The sequence below is a fragment of the Pseudophryne corroboree genome, chromosome 9 (genome assembly GCF_028390025.1).
Source record: "Pseudophryne corroboree isolate aPseCor3 chromosome 9, aPseCor3.hap2, whole genome shotgun sequence".
Lineage (NCBI taxonomy): Eukaryota > Metazoa > Chordata > Amphibia > Anura > Myobatrachidae > Pseudophryne > Pseudophryne corroboree.
In genome coordinates, this window is record NC_086452.1 from 476714077 (window position 1) to 476732037 (window position 17961).

At 47.0% G+C, this 17961-nt stretch overlaps 1 protein-coding gene across 5 annotated transcripts in view; it reads left to right on the forward strand.

The window, feature by feature from the left end:
* LOC134958672 (RNA-binding protein 6-like) overlaps window positions 1–7998 on the forward strand; it is a 196996-nt gene extending 188998 nt beyond the window's left edge. For 2 of the 5 annotated variants that reach the window (XM_063941409.1, XM_063941412.1), the window contains 3 exons: window positions 5226–5312; window positions 7064–7137; window positions 7787–7998. In XM_063941409.1, coding sequence (XP_063797479.1) covers window positions 5226–5312; window positions 7064–7137; window positions 7787–7883 — 258 coding nt within the window. In that variant the 3' untranslated portion in view covers window positions 7884–7998. Of the gene's footprint in view, window positions 1–5225; window positions 5313–7063; window positions 7143–7786 lie in introns of all 5 variants that reach the window. The other 3 variants (XM_063941411.1, XM_063941410.1, XM_063941413.1) reach the window with 3 other exon arrangements.
* Window positions 7999–17961: the final 9963 nt, after the last annotated feature.

Below are 17961 nucleotides of genomic sequence, written 5' to 3' on the forward strand. Positions count from 1 at the left end.
TTCTCTCATTCGGTGCTGCAGAGTCATCCGCACTCTCCCGCCCGTTTGGGAGCTCTGGTATAATCCCCATGGTCCTTACGGAGTCCCCAGCATCCACTAGGACGTCAGAGAAAATAAGAATTTACTAACCGGTAATTCTATTTCTCGTAGTCCGTAGTGGATGCTGGGCGCCCATCCCAAGTGCGGATTGTCTGCAATACTTGTATATAGTTATTGCCTAACTAAAGGGTTATATTGTTGAGCCATCTGTTGAGAGGCTCTGTTATGTTCATACTGTTAACTGGGTAAAATATCACGAGTTATACGGTGTGATTGGTGTGGCTGGTATGAGTCTTACCCGGGATTCAAAATCCTTTCCTTATTGTGTCAGCTCTTCCGGGCACAGTATCCTAACTGAGGTCTGGAGGAGGGGCATAGAGGGAGGAGCCAGTGCACACCAGGTAGTACCAAATCTTTCTTTTAGTGTGCCCAGTCTCCTGCGGAGCCGTCTATTCCCCATGGTCCTTACGGAGTCCCCAGCATCCACTACGGACTACGAGAAATAGAATTACCGGTGAGTAAATTCTTATTTATTTTACCCTCTACCACCGGTAGAATGTGATATATGGGAAGTACCTCCCACAGTTGATGCTCATGTGGCACGTCTAGTGCGCACTTCTACATAGTCTATACCATCAACGTCTTCTTAAGGGCCCTACACACTGGCCGATTACACTGAAAGATATAAACAATCTCGTTCATATATCATTTATATCTTTCAGTGTGTATGCACCAACGATGAACAATGTGCGGCCCCGCGCTCGTTCATCGTTGGTGCCGGCTCATTTATGCCTGCAAGCCAATATGGACAATATCGTCCATTATTATCATGCAGGGCTATGGTGACGGGGGAGTGAAGAAACTTCCCTTGCCGCCGAGTCTGCCATCTGGCACCTCGGCGGCCTATCGGCCAGTGTGTAGGGCCCTTTTAGAAAGACCTGACAGAAAAGTTGAAACCTGTCCTAAATCATTTTTTTTGCTTACAGGGGCAATTACAAGACCAGCTAGGGCATCAGCATGGGTGGCCAAGGCTGTTGCAGGCTGGGTGGACGCATTAGAGGATAGTCTCTCTGTGCACGCCACGAGAGAACAGCAAACCCATATAACAAATATAAGGCAAGCAGCTGCCTATTTGGAAGAAGCGGCCTACTAGCTTCCCAAGCTTCAGCTAGCTCAGTAGTAGCCTGCCGCGCAGTGTGGCTATGACCCTTTAAGGCGGATTCGGAATCTAAGAAGGCATTGGAATCCCTACGTTTTGCTGGAGATTTTCTGTTTGGAACAGAATTGGACAAAATAGTGGCCACCTTAGCAGCTTCTAAATCAGCGTTTCTGCCCTCTGCGTCAACTTTGAAATCAAAATCCTCTGCTTTCCGGTCCTTTTGGTCCCAGGGCAAAGCAAAAGGACAGGCTTATTCCAGACAGTTTCAATCAACTAAAACCATTAAGCCTAAAGCCAGACAGGCCTGGGCAGCCAGACGTCCAGTTTTACAAATCTGAAGACAAACCCTCCGCATGACTGCGTGGGCCTCCACCTGGGGGACCCCAAGGTGGGAGGCTGACTTTTGCAGTTTGCACAGGTATGGTGTCAGTCCTCCACAGATACTTGGGTGCAAGAAGTGGTTTCTCAGGGTTACACCTTCACCTTCATGAAGTGACCCTCCCAGCAGTTCTTTTGCATCAGCCCACCTTTAGATTCACTCAAGGCCAATGCTAATCAAAAAGTGATTCAGACCTTACTGCAATCGAGTGATGATACCGGTTTCCTCGGTACATCGAGGACTGAGCCTCTACCCTTTTCCTGGTTCCTAAGCCCCATATGTCTCATTGGCCTATTCTAAGTCTCAAAGCTCTGACCAAATATATATATATATATATATATATATATATATATATCTCGTGTATACACACACACACCCGAAGATTTTCAAGTGGTCAAGATGCCTACCGGCAAGTACCAATAGCACTCTCCCATCAGCGCTATCTCAGGTTTGCGATCCTCTAGCATTTCCAATTTCAGTCACTACCCTTCGGACTTACTACGGCTCCTCAGGTGTTCAACAAAATCATGGTGGTGATGGCAGCTCGGCTTCGTTGCCAGGGGATACGGAGATTCCCATACCTGGACGACCAGCTTATCCTGGCACAATCCTAGGTGGCTACAAGCGTCCCATCTAGACAGGGGTCGACCCTTCTGGATCTGACTGGGTTCTCCTGGCAACGGACGATAGTATCGGAGGCTGGGGAAGCAGTAACAGGTCAATACTCTTCAGGGCCATTGGACCAAGGAAGACATTGGTCTGTCAATCAGTGTCCTGGAGCTTCGGGCCATCTACATAGCATTCACTCTGGCAAGGGAATACTTCATGGCAGACCGATTCATATCCAATCGGACGATGCCACTGCAGTAGCCACTGAGGCACTCACAGCCGGATAGCAATGAAGGCAGTAGGCCGCATCCTCAGGTGGGCAGAACGCAATCATCCAGCAATGTCCGTGGTGTTCATACCAGGAGTCCTAAATTGGGAAGCAGACTTCCTCAGCCAGCACGATATGCATGTAGGCGAATGGGCCTTAAACCCAGAAGTCTTCCAGATTCTGGTAGACAAATGGGCACTGCCGGAAGTGGATCTCAAAACTTCATGTCAGATCAACAAGGTCCCAGTATATAGATCCAGGACATCTTCGTGGATGCTCTTGTCAGTAAGATGGAAATTTTGACTGACATGTCTTTCTGCCAATCTCCCTGTTGCCCAGGGTGATTTGCAAGTTCAAACAGGAAAACGGCGTTGTGATATTGATAGCCTCTGCAGATCTATGTACCAACTGCGTCTGGGCCAAGCCTTAGCTATCAGCGGACAAACCATTGCTGCTGCCTCAACGACCAGATCTATTGATTCAAGGTCCCTTTCCCTACTCCCACCTGGATCGTCTGTCATTGACTGAGTGGCTCTTTAGTCATCCGTCCTAAAGGCAAAAGGATTTTCATGAGGTAATTCAAACAATGCTTCAGGCAAGGAAACCATCCTCAGCCTGCATCTATTACCGGATCTGACATGTTTCAAATGGGTGTGCTGCCAGAAGTTATGAGCAATTCTACAGGATGTTCGCACTTTCTTTTACGGAGTGCTTCACATCCAGCCTACTTTAGCACCTCCAACCACTCCTTGGGATCTAGGACTAGTTTTCAAGGCTCTTCAAGTTCCTCCATTTGAACCATTGCACCTGGTAGATCTCAAGTGGATGACAGCTAAAACGCTATTTCTACTGGCAATAGCTTCAGCTAGGAGAGTATCAGATTTAGGGGCACTTTCCTGTCGTCCCCTATTTCTGGTCTTTCATCCAGACAGAGCAGTTCTCAGAACCAGGTCTGGTTATCTTCCTAAGGTGGTCTTTAAACTTCACCTTAATGAACAAATAGTAGTTCTGGCCTTCCAATTGCCGGACCTCACTGTGGGAGATGCATCATTGGACGTAGTTTGTGCACTAAGGATCTACGTGAATCGTACCAGTGACATTAGGAGAACAGATGCTCTTTGTCCTATATGGATTCCATAAGAGAGGATGGCCTTCTAATAAGCCAACACTGGCAAGATGGCTCCGGATGACTATCTCAGAAGCCTACTCTCGAGCTTCTCCCTATCCCCGATAATGTGTCTGCTCATTCTACATGCTCAGTTGGTCCCTCATGGGCAGCCCACCGTGGTGCCTCAGCTGAACAACTCTGTAAGGCAGCCACATGGTCATCTATCAATACGTTTCTAAGACATTATGCATTTGATACCTTTGCCTCTCAGGATGCTGCGTTTGGCGTCAGATTCTCCTGTCAAATCAGGAGCGTTCCCTCCCTTAAATTCTGCTTTCGGACATCTCCATGTCAATCCTGTGGACTCTGAAGAAGAAAACAAGGTAGACTTACCTTGTTTAACTATGTTTCTTTGAGATCCACAGGGTGCCCACCCTGATGCACCTAATTTGAGAATCTTTAACGAACTCCTTCCTTCTGGTATGGTAGTGTGTGTTTCTCGTATGTACAGGTCTTCTTCACGCTTAATTCTGCTCCTGCCTTGGGCTTGCTGACAAAATGGACTTCCCTTGGCCGGGAGGCGGGGTTATAGGGGAGGTTGTACTGAAGCATTCTGGGAGCTCAAAATCTGTTTGGTGCCCGATTCTTATCCAACCACCTATACCCCATGTCAGTCCTGGGGACCTTGAAGAAACGGAGTTAACCGTGGTAAGTCTACCAGGTGGTATTCTGTATGCCGGATGTTGGGATCCCGATGCTCAGAATACCGGCAACGGCATACCGACACCTGTTCTCCCTCTTGGGGGTCCACGACCCCCCCTGAAGGTAGAATAAATAGCGTGGTGAGCCGGCAAGGGGCTCATTTGCGCTCGCCCCGCTGCCGGCATGCCGGTGGTCAGGATCCGGGCGCCGGGATACCGATGGCCGGCTACTCATACTACACCCAGTCTACCATAATTCTTGTTTTCCATGAGCTAGTACGTTAGGGTGATTTTGTGACAGACTCTTACAAAGTTAACAGTTGAATGTTCTTTTCTTAAAAAAATAATATTTCAGATTTAATGACCAGGATATTCAAAGTTATTTTAACAAAATTAGTTCTATATACAATTGGGTGTATCTTAAATCTAGAAATAATCCGCGGTAAGAGCAATGTCCTCAATTGTATAGTATTACTGTATTGCACAGCCAATCTGTCTGATCTGATTTGGATTAGCGATATCTTTTAGTTCTCAGCCATTTTTTATTTTTTGTTTTAAATGTACAACCTGAATTGTGTAGCTTTTTTTTTTTTTTTTTTTTTTTTACTGATGCCAAATAAATCCAACTTAACAAAAGTCCTAATTGAATCATGGCGAGTACGATATTAATCTTCCAGTGATTTGTTCATCTAGAACACGTATTCCCAACCTTGGTCCTTGAGGCACACCAACAGGGCAGGTTTCAGTGATATCCAGGCTTCAGTATAGATGATTAAATCAAAATGACGTCACCTGTGCTCAAGCATGGATATCACTAAAACCTGGCCTGTTAGTGTGCCCTGAGGACCGAGGTTGGGAATGCCTGATCTAGAGTAAGCCCCTTTGCATGTCTTCATGTACCCGAGGTAGGCAGTGGGATCGTTGCTTAGCCGCCATAGATTGAATGTGACTGTTATTGACAGGAGAATCAGTCCATACAGAGGAGACTGCAACAGGCTAAAAAAGAGCTGGAGAAACTGGAAAGAGAGGAGGAGGAGGGGACCCAACAGGTGCAGTGACCTTACCTGTAGTATGGTTCCCCGCCACACCGCTCTGTGTCGCATGCTCATTATCCGTCCCTGCCCATCGCACCAGACTCCCCTGCATGTACAGTGCATCCAGAAAGTATTCACAGCGCTTCACTTTTTCCACATTTTGTTATGTTACAGCCTTATTCCAAAATGGAATAAATTACTTTCTTCCCTCAAAATTCTTCACAAAATACCCCGTAATGATAACGTGAAAAAAGTTTTTTTTTGTTTTTTTTTTTGAGATTTTTGCTAATTTATTCAACATAAAAAAAATAAGAAATCACATGTACATAAGTATTCACAGCCTTTGCTCAATACTTATGAATAAGTCTTTTTGAATATACCACAAGCTTGGCACACCTATCTTTTGGCAGTTTCGCCCATTCCTCTTTGCAGCACCTCTCAAGCTCCATCAGGTTGGATGAGAAGTGTCGGTGCACAGCCATTTTCAGATCTCTCCAGAGATGTTCAATCGGACTCAAGTCTGGGCTCTGGCTGGGCCACTCAAAGACATTCACAGATTTGTCCTGAAGCCACACCTTTGATATCTTGGCTGTGTTCTTAGGGTCGTTGTCCTGCTGAAAGATGAACCGTCGCCCCAGTCTGAGGTCAAGAGCACTCTGGAGCAGGTTTTCATCCAGGATGTCTCTGTACATTGCTGCATTCATCTTTCCCTCTGTTCTGACTAGTCTCCCAGTTCCTGCCACTGAAAAACATCCCCACAGCATGATGCTGCCACAACAATGCTTCACTGTTGGGATGGTATTGGCCTGGTGATGAGCGGTGCCTGGTTTCCTCCACACATGACACCTGGCATTCACACCAAAGAGTTCAATCTTTATCTCATCAGATCAGAGAATTTTGTTTCTCATGGTCTGAGAGTCCTTCAGGTGCATTTTGGCAAACTCCAGACGGGCTGCCATGTGCTTTTTATTAAGGAGTGGCTTCTGTCTGGCCACTCTACCATACAGGCCTGATTGGTGGATTGCTGCAGAGATGGTTGTTCTTCTGGAAGGTTCTCCTCTCTCCACACAGGAATGCTGTAGACAGAGTGAACATCGGGTTCTTGGTCACATCCCCGACTAGGGCCCTTCTCCCCCGATCGCTTAGTTTAACCGGCCGGCCAACTCTAGGAAGAGTCCTGGTGGTTCCAAACTTCTTCCATTCACGGATGATGGAGGCCACTATGCTCATTGGGACCTTCAAAGCAGCAGATTTTTCTGTACCTTTCCCCAGATTTGTGCCTCGATACAATCCTGTCTCAGAGGTGTACAGAAAATTCCTTTGACTTCATACTTGGTTTGTGCTCAGACATGCACTGTCAAGTGTGGGACTTTATATAGACAGGTGTGTGCCTTTCCAAATCATGTCCAATCAACTGAATTTACCACAGGTGGACTGAGCTCAATTTTGAGCTTAATGACAAAGGCTGTGAATACTTATGTACATGTGATTTCTTAGTTTCATTTTTAGTAACTTTGCAAAAATCAAACTTTTTTTCACGTCATTATGAGGATTGTAGATAGATTTTTGAGGGATAAAATTAATTCCATTTTGGAAAAAGGCTGTAACACAAAATGTGGGAAAAGTGAAGCGCTTTGAATACTTTCTGGATGCACTGTAGTTCACTTCATCACCCACGGGCCTTTCCTTTTATGCATTGACTGCATTGCCATAGTGCAAATATTATCCTATCTCCCAAATGAGGTCCTGTGTTTTGATTTCAACAGGAGACCGGGAAAGGTCTGGACAGTGGTGTCCATGGTCCTGAAACAAAGAACCAAAAAGTCCCAGATAAAAGCAGGTAATGCAGTATTATTTCCCAATTCTAGATGGTAGACTTACAGCCCAGCTGACTGCCTCATTAACCACTCTCTCCTTATTGAGGCATATTGATTACAGAGCCCCCCCAATGCCCCTCACTAATAACGCAGTCCAAACACAGGCCCGTATCCCCTGACGAGATTGTCTCCTTGTTACAACCTTCTTTTTAGTAGCATTAGGTGTGCCCTGCACTATTCACCAGGAACATGATCTGCTCTTCTCCTGCCTTCCTGACATTCCTGGTTTACTGGACCACCCTGTCACTGTCCCAGTTGAGATGAGCGATGTTGGGTTTTTAAAGTAAATCAGACCATTTCTTGGAGATGCGACGTTCTAGCAGTACGATATGCCAGTTATAAACATTTGTCACTATTCTGCACAGTACCTGAAGAACTTTAGTCTATGAATAGAGATGAGGTGGTTTTTATGGTCCGTTCATCTGGCTATGTTGTGGCGTTCTACCTGCAAAATGTGGAACAAAAAATATTTCACTGAACAATTTTTGTGAATTCTGCTCTTCCGTGCTCTGTAATGTTATACATCTGTAAGGGGAGGTTTCAGATCATCCCTCCCCAGTGTCCTTGTGTTTCAGAGAGACGCTCACTGTCTTACTCTGTCTTGTGTTACAGTGAGACCCAAACCAGAGCAGAAGTCCCCGCTAGTCCAGAGTCCTACTTGGAACACAAGAAAAGACTGGTTCTGGCTCGGTACAAGAAGTTGAAATAAGCACCATGCTCCCTCCCTGTACACCCCTTTACTCTACAGTTGTTGTATATCCATTACAGATTCTGCATTGCTGCTACTTTTTGTTTTGTTTTTTAAATAAAGACCGTTTAAAAGATTTGTGGTATATATTGCACTTTTCACACATGACACCTATGCCACCTCTTCTGAGAGTCCCTGGACCATTTCTTCTTTTTGTTGCAGTAAATTAGAGCTCACCAGTGACCGAAACCCCCCAGAATGTAGCTATAGCATTTGCAGGAATTAGCTTACATAACCATGGCAAAGACCGAAGCAGAAATAGCTTGTATTTACGGTATATTTTTATCATCCTAATGAAACACTGCGGATGTAGACGCTCAGAAGTGTCATCTGGACACGTCATGGATGGCTGAAAAGTCTAAACTTCCCTATAACCTCTCTAGCCTCCTGGGTTCTTCTGTTCATTCCATTGCCTGCCATGGGTTGTCTATACGTTTCTGCATTTACACCAGAAGAGCTGGCTTAACCATGATGCCTCGTGAAGCTGATGCAGGGTGAGCCTTGGTAAGGGTTACATAGCTTACATCCACTTCTAGAACGGAGAAGCACCAGCTTCAGTCCTCTGGCCTGGGAGGTATCAGACTTACTGTAAGTTGAAGATTCTGTTCATGAGGTTTCCTGATGCTTAAGTGAGGATTCCAACATAGGAATTAAGGTTCTTTTTATGACTGTGAATAGGGTCCATTATACAGTAGTAGTTTTATATTATGGAGCCATTCACTAATGCTTTCCCGATGTGGCCACCATCCTTTCATGAAGTGAAAACTAATGCCATCTTTTGATGTGTAGCCTTTTAGGCCATGCTCCTTCCTTTTAGGAGATCCCAGAGTGGCAAGAGGGAGCCATTTGTGTACCCCGCAGTCGTCTCCAACCCTCACTATGATCATGTGTGACCTAAGTTCACACACATGCAGTAACGTTTGGTGCTACTAATTAGCTGCAGGAGGGTGGCTGTTGAAAATTATGGGACAACTGTAAATTAGTGTTAGATGCATGAATTTGCATGTTGCCATTGCATGGTAACAATGACTAGACCCCTTTGGTGTATGCTGACCGGCAAGCACTATTTGGGCAGTGAAGAGTTGGGGGTGGTAGACAATATGCTGTTCCCTGTATGTGGAAGTGTGGACCAAACTTGATCAGAAAATTCTGGTCTTATGCTGAAGGCAATCTTTTATTTATTTATTCCCCCCCATAAATAGCAGCCATTCATGAATGGTTGGATACCTTGGCTTAGAAGAGACAATAAAGAAGCCCCTATGAAGGTATATAGTATGACCGTGCCTTCCCTGTCACCTTTTTTTTTTTTCGGGTCTTTGTCTACTTTCAACTATAGCAAATGCAAGTTTGACGTGGCGTCCTTTTAAACACTGAGAAATGCACCGTGACTCCATAGGAGATCACTTCCAGGTCGCACCACTTTGCTGACCACCAGAAGACTGAGAACATGCGGCTGAGAGACTCCATGTGAGCACTGCAGCTGCAGAGACCCTGCACCATCTCCTATAAAGCTGACCAGTATTCGGCCTAGGTCCATCTCTTCTGTGGGGATTTTAGTGGTTTAGAAATAGTTTAGTGACTTGGGAGTTGATTTTGAGGAAGCATTTATCAGGTGTGTGCAGCTTCTACATTCTTTGCTTTGCTTAATAGATCAACTCCTTAGGTAAAATACGTCTCTTCATCTAGTATTGTTTCAGAAACCCCAGACCAGCCCCTGAACAAATGAAAATATCCTGGGTATTGACCTCAATATGGGACAAACATTACTCAAAGGAAGACTTTGTTCATGCACCAGATAGAATAGATCCAGATTTGTAAGTGTGAATATAAAGGGTACATAGCCTTCTTGGTCCAATATCTTATAATGAAAGCTGGGAGGATCAGTGATCATCTGATAATAAAGTGAAACACAAGTAAGGGGCCTTGCTGTCACCCAATTTCAGCTTCTTTCCCAGATCCAATTTCCAGGGCTGAATGGGAAAAATAAGATTTTAAACCTACCAGTAAATCTTTTTCTCTAATGTGCTGGGACTCCGTAAGGACCATGGGGAATAGACGGGCTCCGCAGGAGATAGGGCACTTTAAGAAAGCTTTGGACTCTGGGTGTGCACTGGCTCCTCCCTCTATGCCCCTCCTCCAGACCTCCGTTTTATACTGTGTCCAGAGCAAGATGGGTGCACTGCAGAGAGCTCTCCTGAGTTCTCTGCCTAAAAGCATTTTTGTTTGTATTTTTTCTCTACTTTTTTACAGGGAGCACTGCTGGCAACAGGCTCCCTGCATTGAGGGACTGAGGAGAGAGGAGCAGACCTTCTTGTCAAAGATAGGCTCTGCTTCCTCGGCTACTGGACACCATTAGCTCCAGAGGGGGTGAACGCAGGTTCTTACTGGGCGTCCACCCCCGGAGCCGCGCCGCCGTTCTCCTCACAGAGCTAGAAGAACAGAAGTCGTCAGGCGGCAGAAGCCTTCAGCTTCACGGAGGTAACGCACAGCACTGCAGCTGTGCGTCATTGCTCCCATACACCTCACACACTCCGGTCACTGTAAGGGTGCAGGGCTCGGGGTGGGGGGGCGCCCTGGGCAGCAATATAAACACCTCTTATGGCAAAAGACAATATACATGTACAGGTGGGCACTGTATTTGTATATAAAAGAGCCCCCGCCATATTTTTGTAAGTTTGAGCGGGACAGAAGCCCACCGCCGAGGGGGCGGGGCTTCTCCCTCAGCACTCACCAGCGCCATTTTCTCTCCACAGCACCGCTGAGAGGAAGCTCCCCGGACTCTCCCCTGCTTACACACGGTGAAGGGGTGTTTAAAAGAGGGGGGGGGGGGGGCACATAATTGGCGGATAACATATTATACAGCGCTGCTGGGGAAAAACATTTTGTGTTGGTCTCCAGGATCATTGCGCTGGGGTGTGTGCTGGCATACTCTCTCTCTGTCTCTCCAAAGGGCCTTGAAGGGGATACTGTCTTCAGAAAAGAGGTTCCCTGTGTGTGTGAAGTGTCGGTACGCGTGTGTCGACATGTTTGACGAGGAAGGCTCGCTTAATGTGGAGGGGGAGTGCTTGAATGTCATGTCGCCGTCGGCAACACAGACACCGGAATGGGTGGATATGCTGAATGTCTTGAATGCAAATGTCAATCTATTGCATAAAAGGTTAGACAAGGCTGAAGCTAGGGATCAGTCAGGTACCCAGTCCATGCCTGTCCCTGTGGCGCCAGGCCCTTCGGGGTCTCAGAAGCGCACCATATCCCAGATCGATGACACAGATACTGACTCTAGTGTCGACTATGAAGATGCAAAATTACAGCCGAAGGTGGCAAAAGGTATTCGGTACATGATTGCCATTAAAGAGGTTTTGCATATTACTGAGGAACCCCCTGTCCCTGACACGAGGGTACACATGTATAAAGAGAAAAAGCCTGAGGTCACCTTTCCATCCTCATTTGAACTAAGTGAATTGTGCGAAAAGGCTTGGGAATCTCCGGATAGGAGACCACAAGTTCCCAAAAGGATTCTTATGGCGTATCCTTTTCCACAAACTGATAGGATACGCTGGGAATCTTCGCCTAAAGTAGACAAGGCGCTGACACGCTTGTCCAAAAAGGTGGCCCTGCCTTCTCAGGATACGGCTTCCCTCAAAGAACCTGCTGACCGCAGGCAGGAAATTACCTTGAAGCACATTTACACTCATTCAGGTACTATTGCTAGACCGGCTATGGCGTCGGCCTGGGTTTGTAGTGCGGTTGTGGCATGGGCAGATTCCTTATCTACGGAAATTGACACCTTATGTCCCCCCGCAGCATACAAAAAAGGCACCTCATCAAATGCAGTCCTTTCGTTCCAATAAAAACAAGAAGGTACGGGGATCATCCTTTGTTGCCAGAGGGAAAGGCAGGGGAAAAAAGCTGCACACAGCTAGTTCCCAAGAGCAGAAGTCCTCCCCTGCATCTGCAAAGTCCACCGCATGACGCTGGGGCTTCCCAGGGGGAGGCAGATCTAGTGGGGGCTCGTCTTTGGTTTTTCAGCCACGTCTGGGTTCACTCGCAGGTGGATCCCTGGGCATTAGAGATTGTTTCTCAGGGATACAGGCTGGAATTCGAAGACTTGCCTCCTGCCCGGTTTTTCAAATCGGCTCTGCCGGCTTCCCCGTCAGAGAGGGAGCTAGTGTTGGCGGCAATCCAAAAATTGTATATTCAACAGGTGATTGTCACAGTTCCTCATCTCTAGCAAGGAGAGGGATATTACTCGACCCTGTTTGTGGTTCCGAAACCGGACGGTTCGGTCAGACCCATTTTAAACTTAAAATCTCTGAACCTGTACTTGAAGAGGTTCAAGTTCAAGATGGAATCACTCAGGGCGGTCATCGCCAGCCTGGAGGGGGGGGGGATTGGATGGTGTCCCTGGACATAAAGGATGCATACCTTCATGTTTCGATATTCCCCCCTCATCAGGCCTTCCTGAGATTTGCAGTGCAGGACATTCACTACCAATTTCAGACGTTGCTGTTTGGGCTTTCCACGGCCCCGAGGATTTTCACCAAGGTAATGGCGGAAATTATGGTGCTCCTGCGCAGGCAGGGGGTCACAATTATTGGACGATCTCCTCATAAAGGCGAGATCTCGGGAGAAGTTGCAGGACAGCGTGTCTCTGTCCATGAAGACGTTGCAGATACACGGCTGGATTCGCAATATACCGAAGTCCCAGCTAGTCCCTACAACGCGTCTGACCTTTTTGGGCCTGATTCTAGACACAGACCAGAAAAAGCTTTTTCTTCCGATCGAAAAGGTTCAGGAGCTCATAGCCATGGTCAGGAACCTATTAAAACCAAAAAAGGTTTCAGTGCATCATTGCACGTGGGTCCTGGGGAAAATGGTGGCTTCATACGAGGCCATCCCTTTCGGCAGGTTCCATGCGAGGACCTTTCAATGGGACCTTTTGGACAAGTGGTCCGGGTCCCATTTACGAATGCATCAAAGGATCACCCTGTCACCCTGGTCCTGGGAATCTCTCCTGTGGTGGCTGTGACCTATTCCCCTGGAATCACTAGTGTCGACACAGGAATCAGTCCGTGTCGGTATCAGTTTGTACTACTTGTGCAAATTTGTATGTGACCCAGAAAGGTCCCTGTGGATGAAAGGCAAAAATATTAAAAATCACATCTTCAACAGATTATTTTCATTTTCTGTATGAGATTCAGTCCAACCTCTTACTGATATGATTCACACTATCATTTAACCTTTCACCCAGTCAGGCTCTTGGTGTCATCTTACACCTCTGTGTCCCTATCATGTCTCCACAGAGTTCCCTGCTACAGACATGTCACACACGTGCACAGCCACACCACAGACACTCCGGGACTTGTAAGGGGACAGACCCACAGTAAAATCTGTCAGAGGGACACAGATGGGATTTGCCAGTTCACAACCCAGCGCCAGTAACACAATGTCTGTGAACACAAAATGCCCACTGACATTCAGCGCTTTTATAATGTTAATCACACAATTATATAGCACCAAAATTCACTGTGGTCCCCCCTGTTTTGCACCCTAATACTTGTTCAGTAGTGGAGGACCAGCCTTGTCTCTGCAGCCTGAGGAGAGAGAGAAAATGGTGCTGAGCAGTGTGCTGGCTGACTGAGGAGGAAGCTCCACTCTTCAATGGTGTGTTTCTCCTCAGCTTTTATGAGGTCATTTTTTATACTGGTGGGGGTAGGACTGTGCCTCAGCAACTTATGCTCCTTATTTATGCCAGTTTCCATAGGTTTCATGCTGCCCAGGGCGCCCCCCATGCCCTGCACCCTGCAGTGCCAGCGTTATGTGTGGGCAACATGGCGTGCTGCGCTCCCGCCAGCCGCGCTGTACCTTTAGCCTTTACTTTCTTGATTGAAGTTCTGTCTTCTAACACTCACCTGACTTCTGGCTCTGTGAGGGGGTGATGGCGTGCTGTGGGAGTGAGCATCTAGGCACGGCTAGCGTTCAGTTCCCTTCAGGAGCTAATGGTGTCCTGTCAGCCAGAAGCAGAGCCATGAAACTCTTTAGGAAGTTGGTTCCTACTTCTGCCCCCTCAGTCCCACGAAGTAGGGAGTCTGATGCCAGCAGATCTCCCTGAAAATAAAAAACCTAACATAAGAGAAACTCAGTAGAGTTCCTCAGAGTGCATCCAGTCGACCTAGGCACATTTCTAAAACTGAGGTCTGGAGGAGGGGCATAGAGGGAGGAGCCAGTTCACACCCAATGAAAAGTCTTTAGAGTGCCCATGTCTCCTGCGGATCCCGTCTATACCCCATGGTCTTGATGTCGTCCCCAGCATCTTCTAGGACGTATGAGAAAATCGGCTCTCTTGTTTGTCCTGTATGACCCCAAGAAAATTGTGTGTCCTGCTTCTAAGCAGATGATCTCTCGCTGGATTAGGTTCACTATCCAGCATGTGTGTTCTACGGCAGGATTGCCGTGTCCAAAGTCTGTTAAGGCTCACTCTACTCGTAAGGTGGGGGTCTTCCTGGGCGGCTGCCCAGGGTGTCTCGGCTTTACAGCTTTGCCAAGCGGCTACTTGGTCTGGGTCGAACACGTTTGCTAAATTCTACAAGTTCGATACTTTGGCCTCTGAGGACCTTAAGTTTGGTCAATCAGTTCTGCAGGAGTCTCCGCGCTCTCCCTCCCGTTCTGGGAGCTTTGGTACATCCCCATGGTACTAATGTGGACCCCAGCATCCTCTAGGACAGTGGTGGCCAACCAGTGGCTCTTGAGCCTCATGTGGCTCTTTCTTTATTCAAATGTGGCTCCCGACACTCAAAATCATGTGACCACAACAGACCCGGAAACTGCTGCACTCCAGCCAGACACGCAGCAGCACTACGGAGACTGAGAACTGAGGGAGCCAGATACTAGAGGTGAGACACTCACCAGCAAACAGTGGATACATTAGGGGCTGCTGCAATGGCATGAGTTGCGAAGGGCTGGAGTAACACATGAGGGTGGGCTGGAGAGACACAAGGGGGAACTAACTAGAATAACACAGGAGGGTCCTGGCAGGCAGAGCCGGCCCTAACCAATATGATGCCCTAGGCAAGATTTTGGCTGGTGCCCCCTAGCACCACCGCTGGTTCCGCCTCTGACCTTGCACCTCTTTCCGAGCACCATCACCCCTCACCCATAGCAGTCTTTATTTTGGTGTTTGTACCCCCTATATTTTAAATAGGAACAGTTTGCACATTGGCGCACAGCCTAAAAAGGGGTGTGTTTTTGCTGGCAGGGGGCATGGCCACACAATAGTAACCCCAATTCCAATTACGCCACACAGTACTGCAACTTCATTCACATTTGATCATGCGATAGTGTCCCTAATTCACATTACATCCCACAGTAGTATCACTTTACCTTATAAACATTACTCCTCACAGTAGAGCCCCTTATTCACATTACATCACACTGAATTGCTCCTTATTCACATTACACCACACCCTATTGCTCCTTATTCACATTACACCACACCCTATTGCTGTTTATTCACATTAGACGACACAGTAGTGCCCTTTCTATACGCAACGCCACATAGTAGAGCACCTTATACACATAATGCCACACATTAGTAATGCATTTATACACATAATTCCACACAGTAATGCCCCTTACACATATGAGACACATTATTAATGTCCTTATAAACATAATGCGCCTTACACATTATAACAACCTTTATTAATGCCCTTTTACACAGTGTCCTTTACTCATGCCGCACATTATTAATGCCCTTATACACATAATGACACACACAGTGCCCCCTACACAGTTGCTGCACATTATTAGTGCCCCTATACACATAATGACACATACAGTAGTACTCTTTTACACATATGCCGCACATTAATGCCCTTATAAACATAATGACACGTAGAGTGCCCCTTACACACATGTTGCACATTATTAATGCATTTTTACATGACACATAATGCTCCTTACACATATTCTGAACACTACTGCACAACCAACCCACTCACATGCACACAGCAATCACACTGCCACTAACACTGTGACCTCTGCCTCTGCTTGGATACAGATGTGTTCTCATAAATCTTGCATCAATGCTAACATCTGGCACCTTTTTTTTAATGAAAATGCATCTTATTTGCATTGCTATGTGACTAGGATGCACAAGCAGCTTCTGCTGATTAAACTGATATGCAGCATGCCTATATACTGTGTGAGTCTGTGGCTGTATCTGCATATGAAATGCTACACACAGAATATAGGCATGCCGCATATCATTTTAATCAGCAAAAGCTGCTGATGCCCCTAGGCATATTAAATGCCCTAGGCAATTGCCTAGTTTGCCTATGCCTATGGCCGGTTCTGCTGGCAGGAGTGAGACATGAATGAGGGAGCTGACTGGAGGGACACGAGGATGCTGGCAGTAGTGACACATGGGAGAGCTGGCTGAAGTGACACAGGAGGGTGTTGGCAGGAGTGACACAGGGATCTGGCTGGAGTGACATAGGAGGGTGGTAGCAGGAGTGGTACATGGAGGAGCTGGCTTGAGTGACACAGCAGGTTGCTGGCTGGAGTGACACATTGGAGAGCTGGTTGGAGTTTCACAGGAGGGAGCTGGCTGGAGTGACATACAGTAGGAGGGTGATAGCAGGAGTGACACATGGGGGAGCTGCCTGGAGTGACACATGGGGGAGCTGAAGTGCATTATGTTAATCTGCTTTTTTCAATTATTTTATGTGGAAGTTCATTTTTTCAATGTATTTTATGTTGGTTCTGGCTTTAAAAATTGTATTTTATGTGGTTCTGGATTTTTCAATGTATTTTATACCAGGGGCAGGGTCTAGCAGGCACAGGGCCACATCCCATTTTTACATGCACGCATTCGGATCGATGTCGGGTCTTTGACGTGCCTAACAACATTTTTTGTATCTTTGTCTCTGAATGGTTGGCCACCCCTGCTCTAGGACGTAAGAGAAAATAAGATTTTAATTACCAACCGGTAAATCCTTTTCTCGTAGTCTGTAGAGGATGCTGGGCGCCCGCCCAGCGCTTCGTCATCCTGCAGTGGTTACTTGGTTCAGTGCTGCTTTGTTCTTAGTTAAGTACTGCGTTATTACTTGGTTCAGTAATGTTATTCAGCTGTTGCTGAGTTTTTTTCAAGCTAGTTAGCTCGGTTTGCCTTGTATGTGTGAGCTGGTGTGAATCTCGCCACTATCTGTGTATAATCCTTCTCTCGAAGTTGTCCGTCTCCTCGGGCACAGTTTCTATACTGAGTCTGATAGGAGGGGCAGTGGGAGGAGCCAGCCCACACTATTAAACTCTTTGGCGTGATATATTATTTGAATACCGCCCTATCTCCTTTCTAAAGTGATCCCTGTTATCGCACATATCGCGCCCACAGTAATCCGGTTTAGCTGCATAAAGGGTTAGACACCCTCACTACTACGGGGGTAGCGAGCTGAAATGATTATACCATGTCCGCTAGCAGACACAGAACGAGTGTGGAAGGGGGTGAAAATAATTGAATACCGCCCTTAAAATGCCAGTGGCTCCTAGTGGACCCGTCTATACCCCATGGTACTAATGTGGACCCCAGCATCCTCTACAGACTACGAGAAAAGCATTTACCGGTAGGTAATTAAAATCCTATTTCTCTAACGTCCTAGTGGATGCTGGGGACTCCGTCAGGACCATGGGGAATAGCGGGCTCCGCAGGAGACAGGGCACATCTAAAAAGCTCTTTAGGTCACATGGTGTGTACTGGCTCCTCCCCCTATGACCCTCCTCCAGGCTTCAGTTAGGTTTCTGTGCCCGGCCGAGTAGGGTGCAACCTGGATGGCTCTCTTATAGAGCTGTTTAGAAAAGTCTTTTTTAGGTTAAACTAATCAGTGATTCCTGCTGGCGACAGGATCACTGCAACGTGGGACTTAGGGGAGAGACTTGCAACTCACCTGCGTGCAGGAGGATTGAAGTCTTAGGCTACTGGACACTGAGCTCCAGAGGGAGTCGGAACACAGGTCAGCCTGGGGTTCGTCCCGGAGCCGCGCCG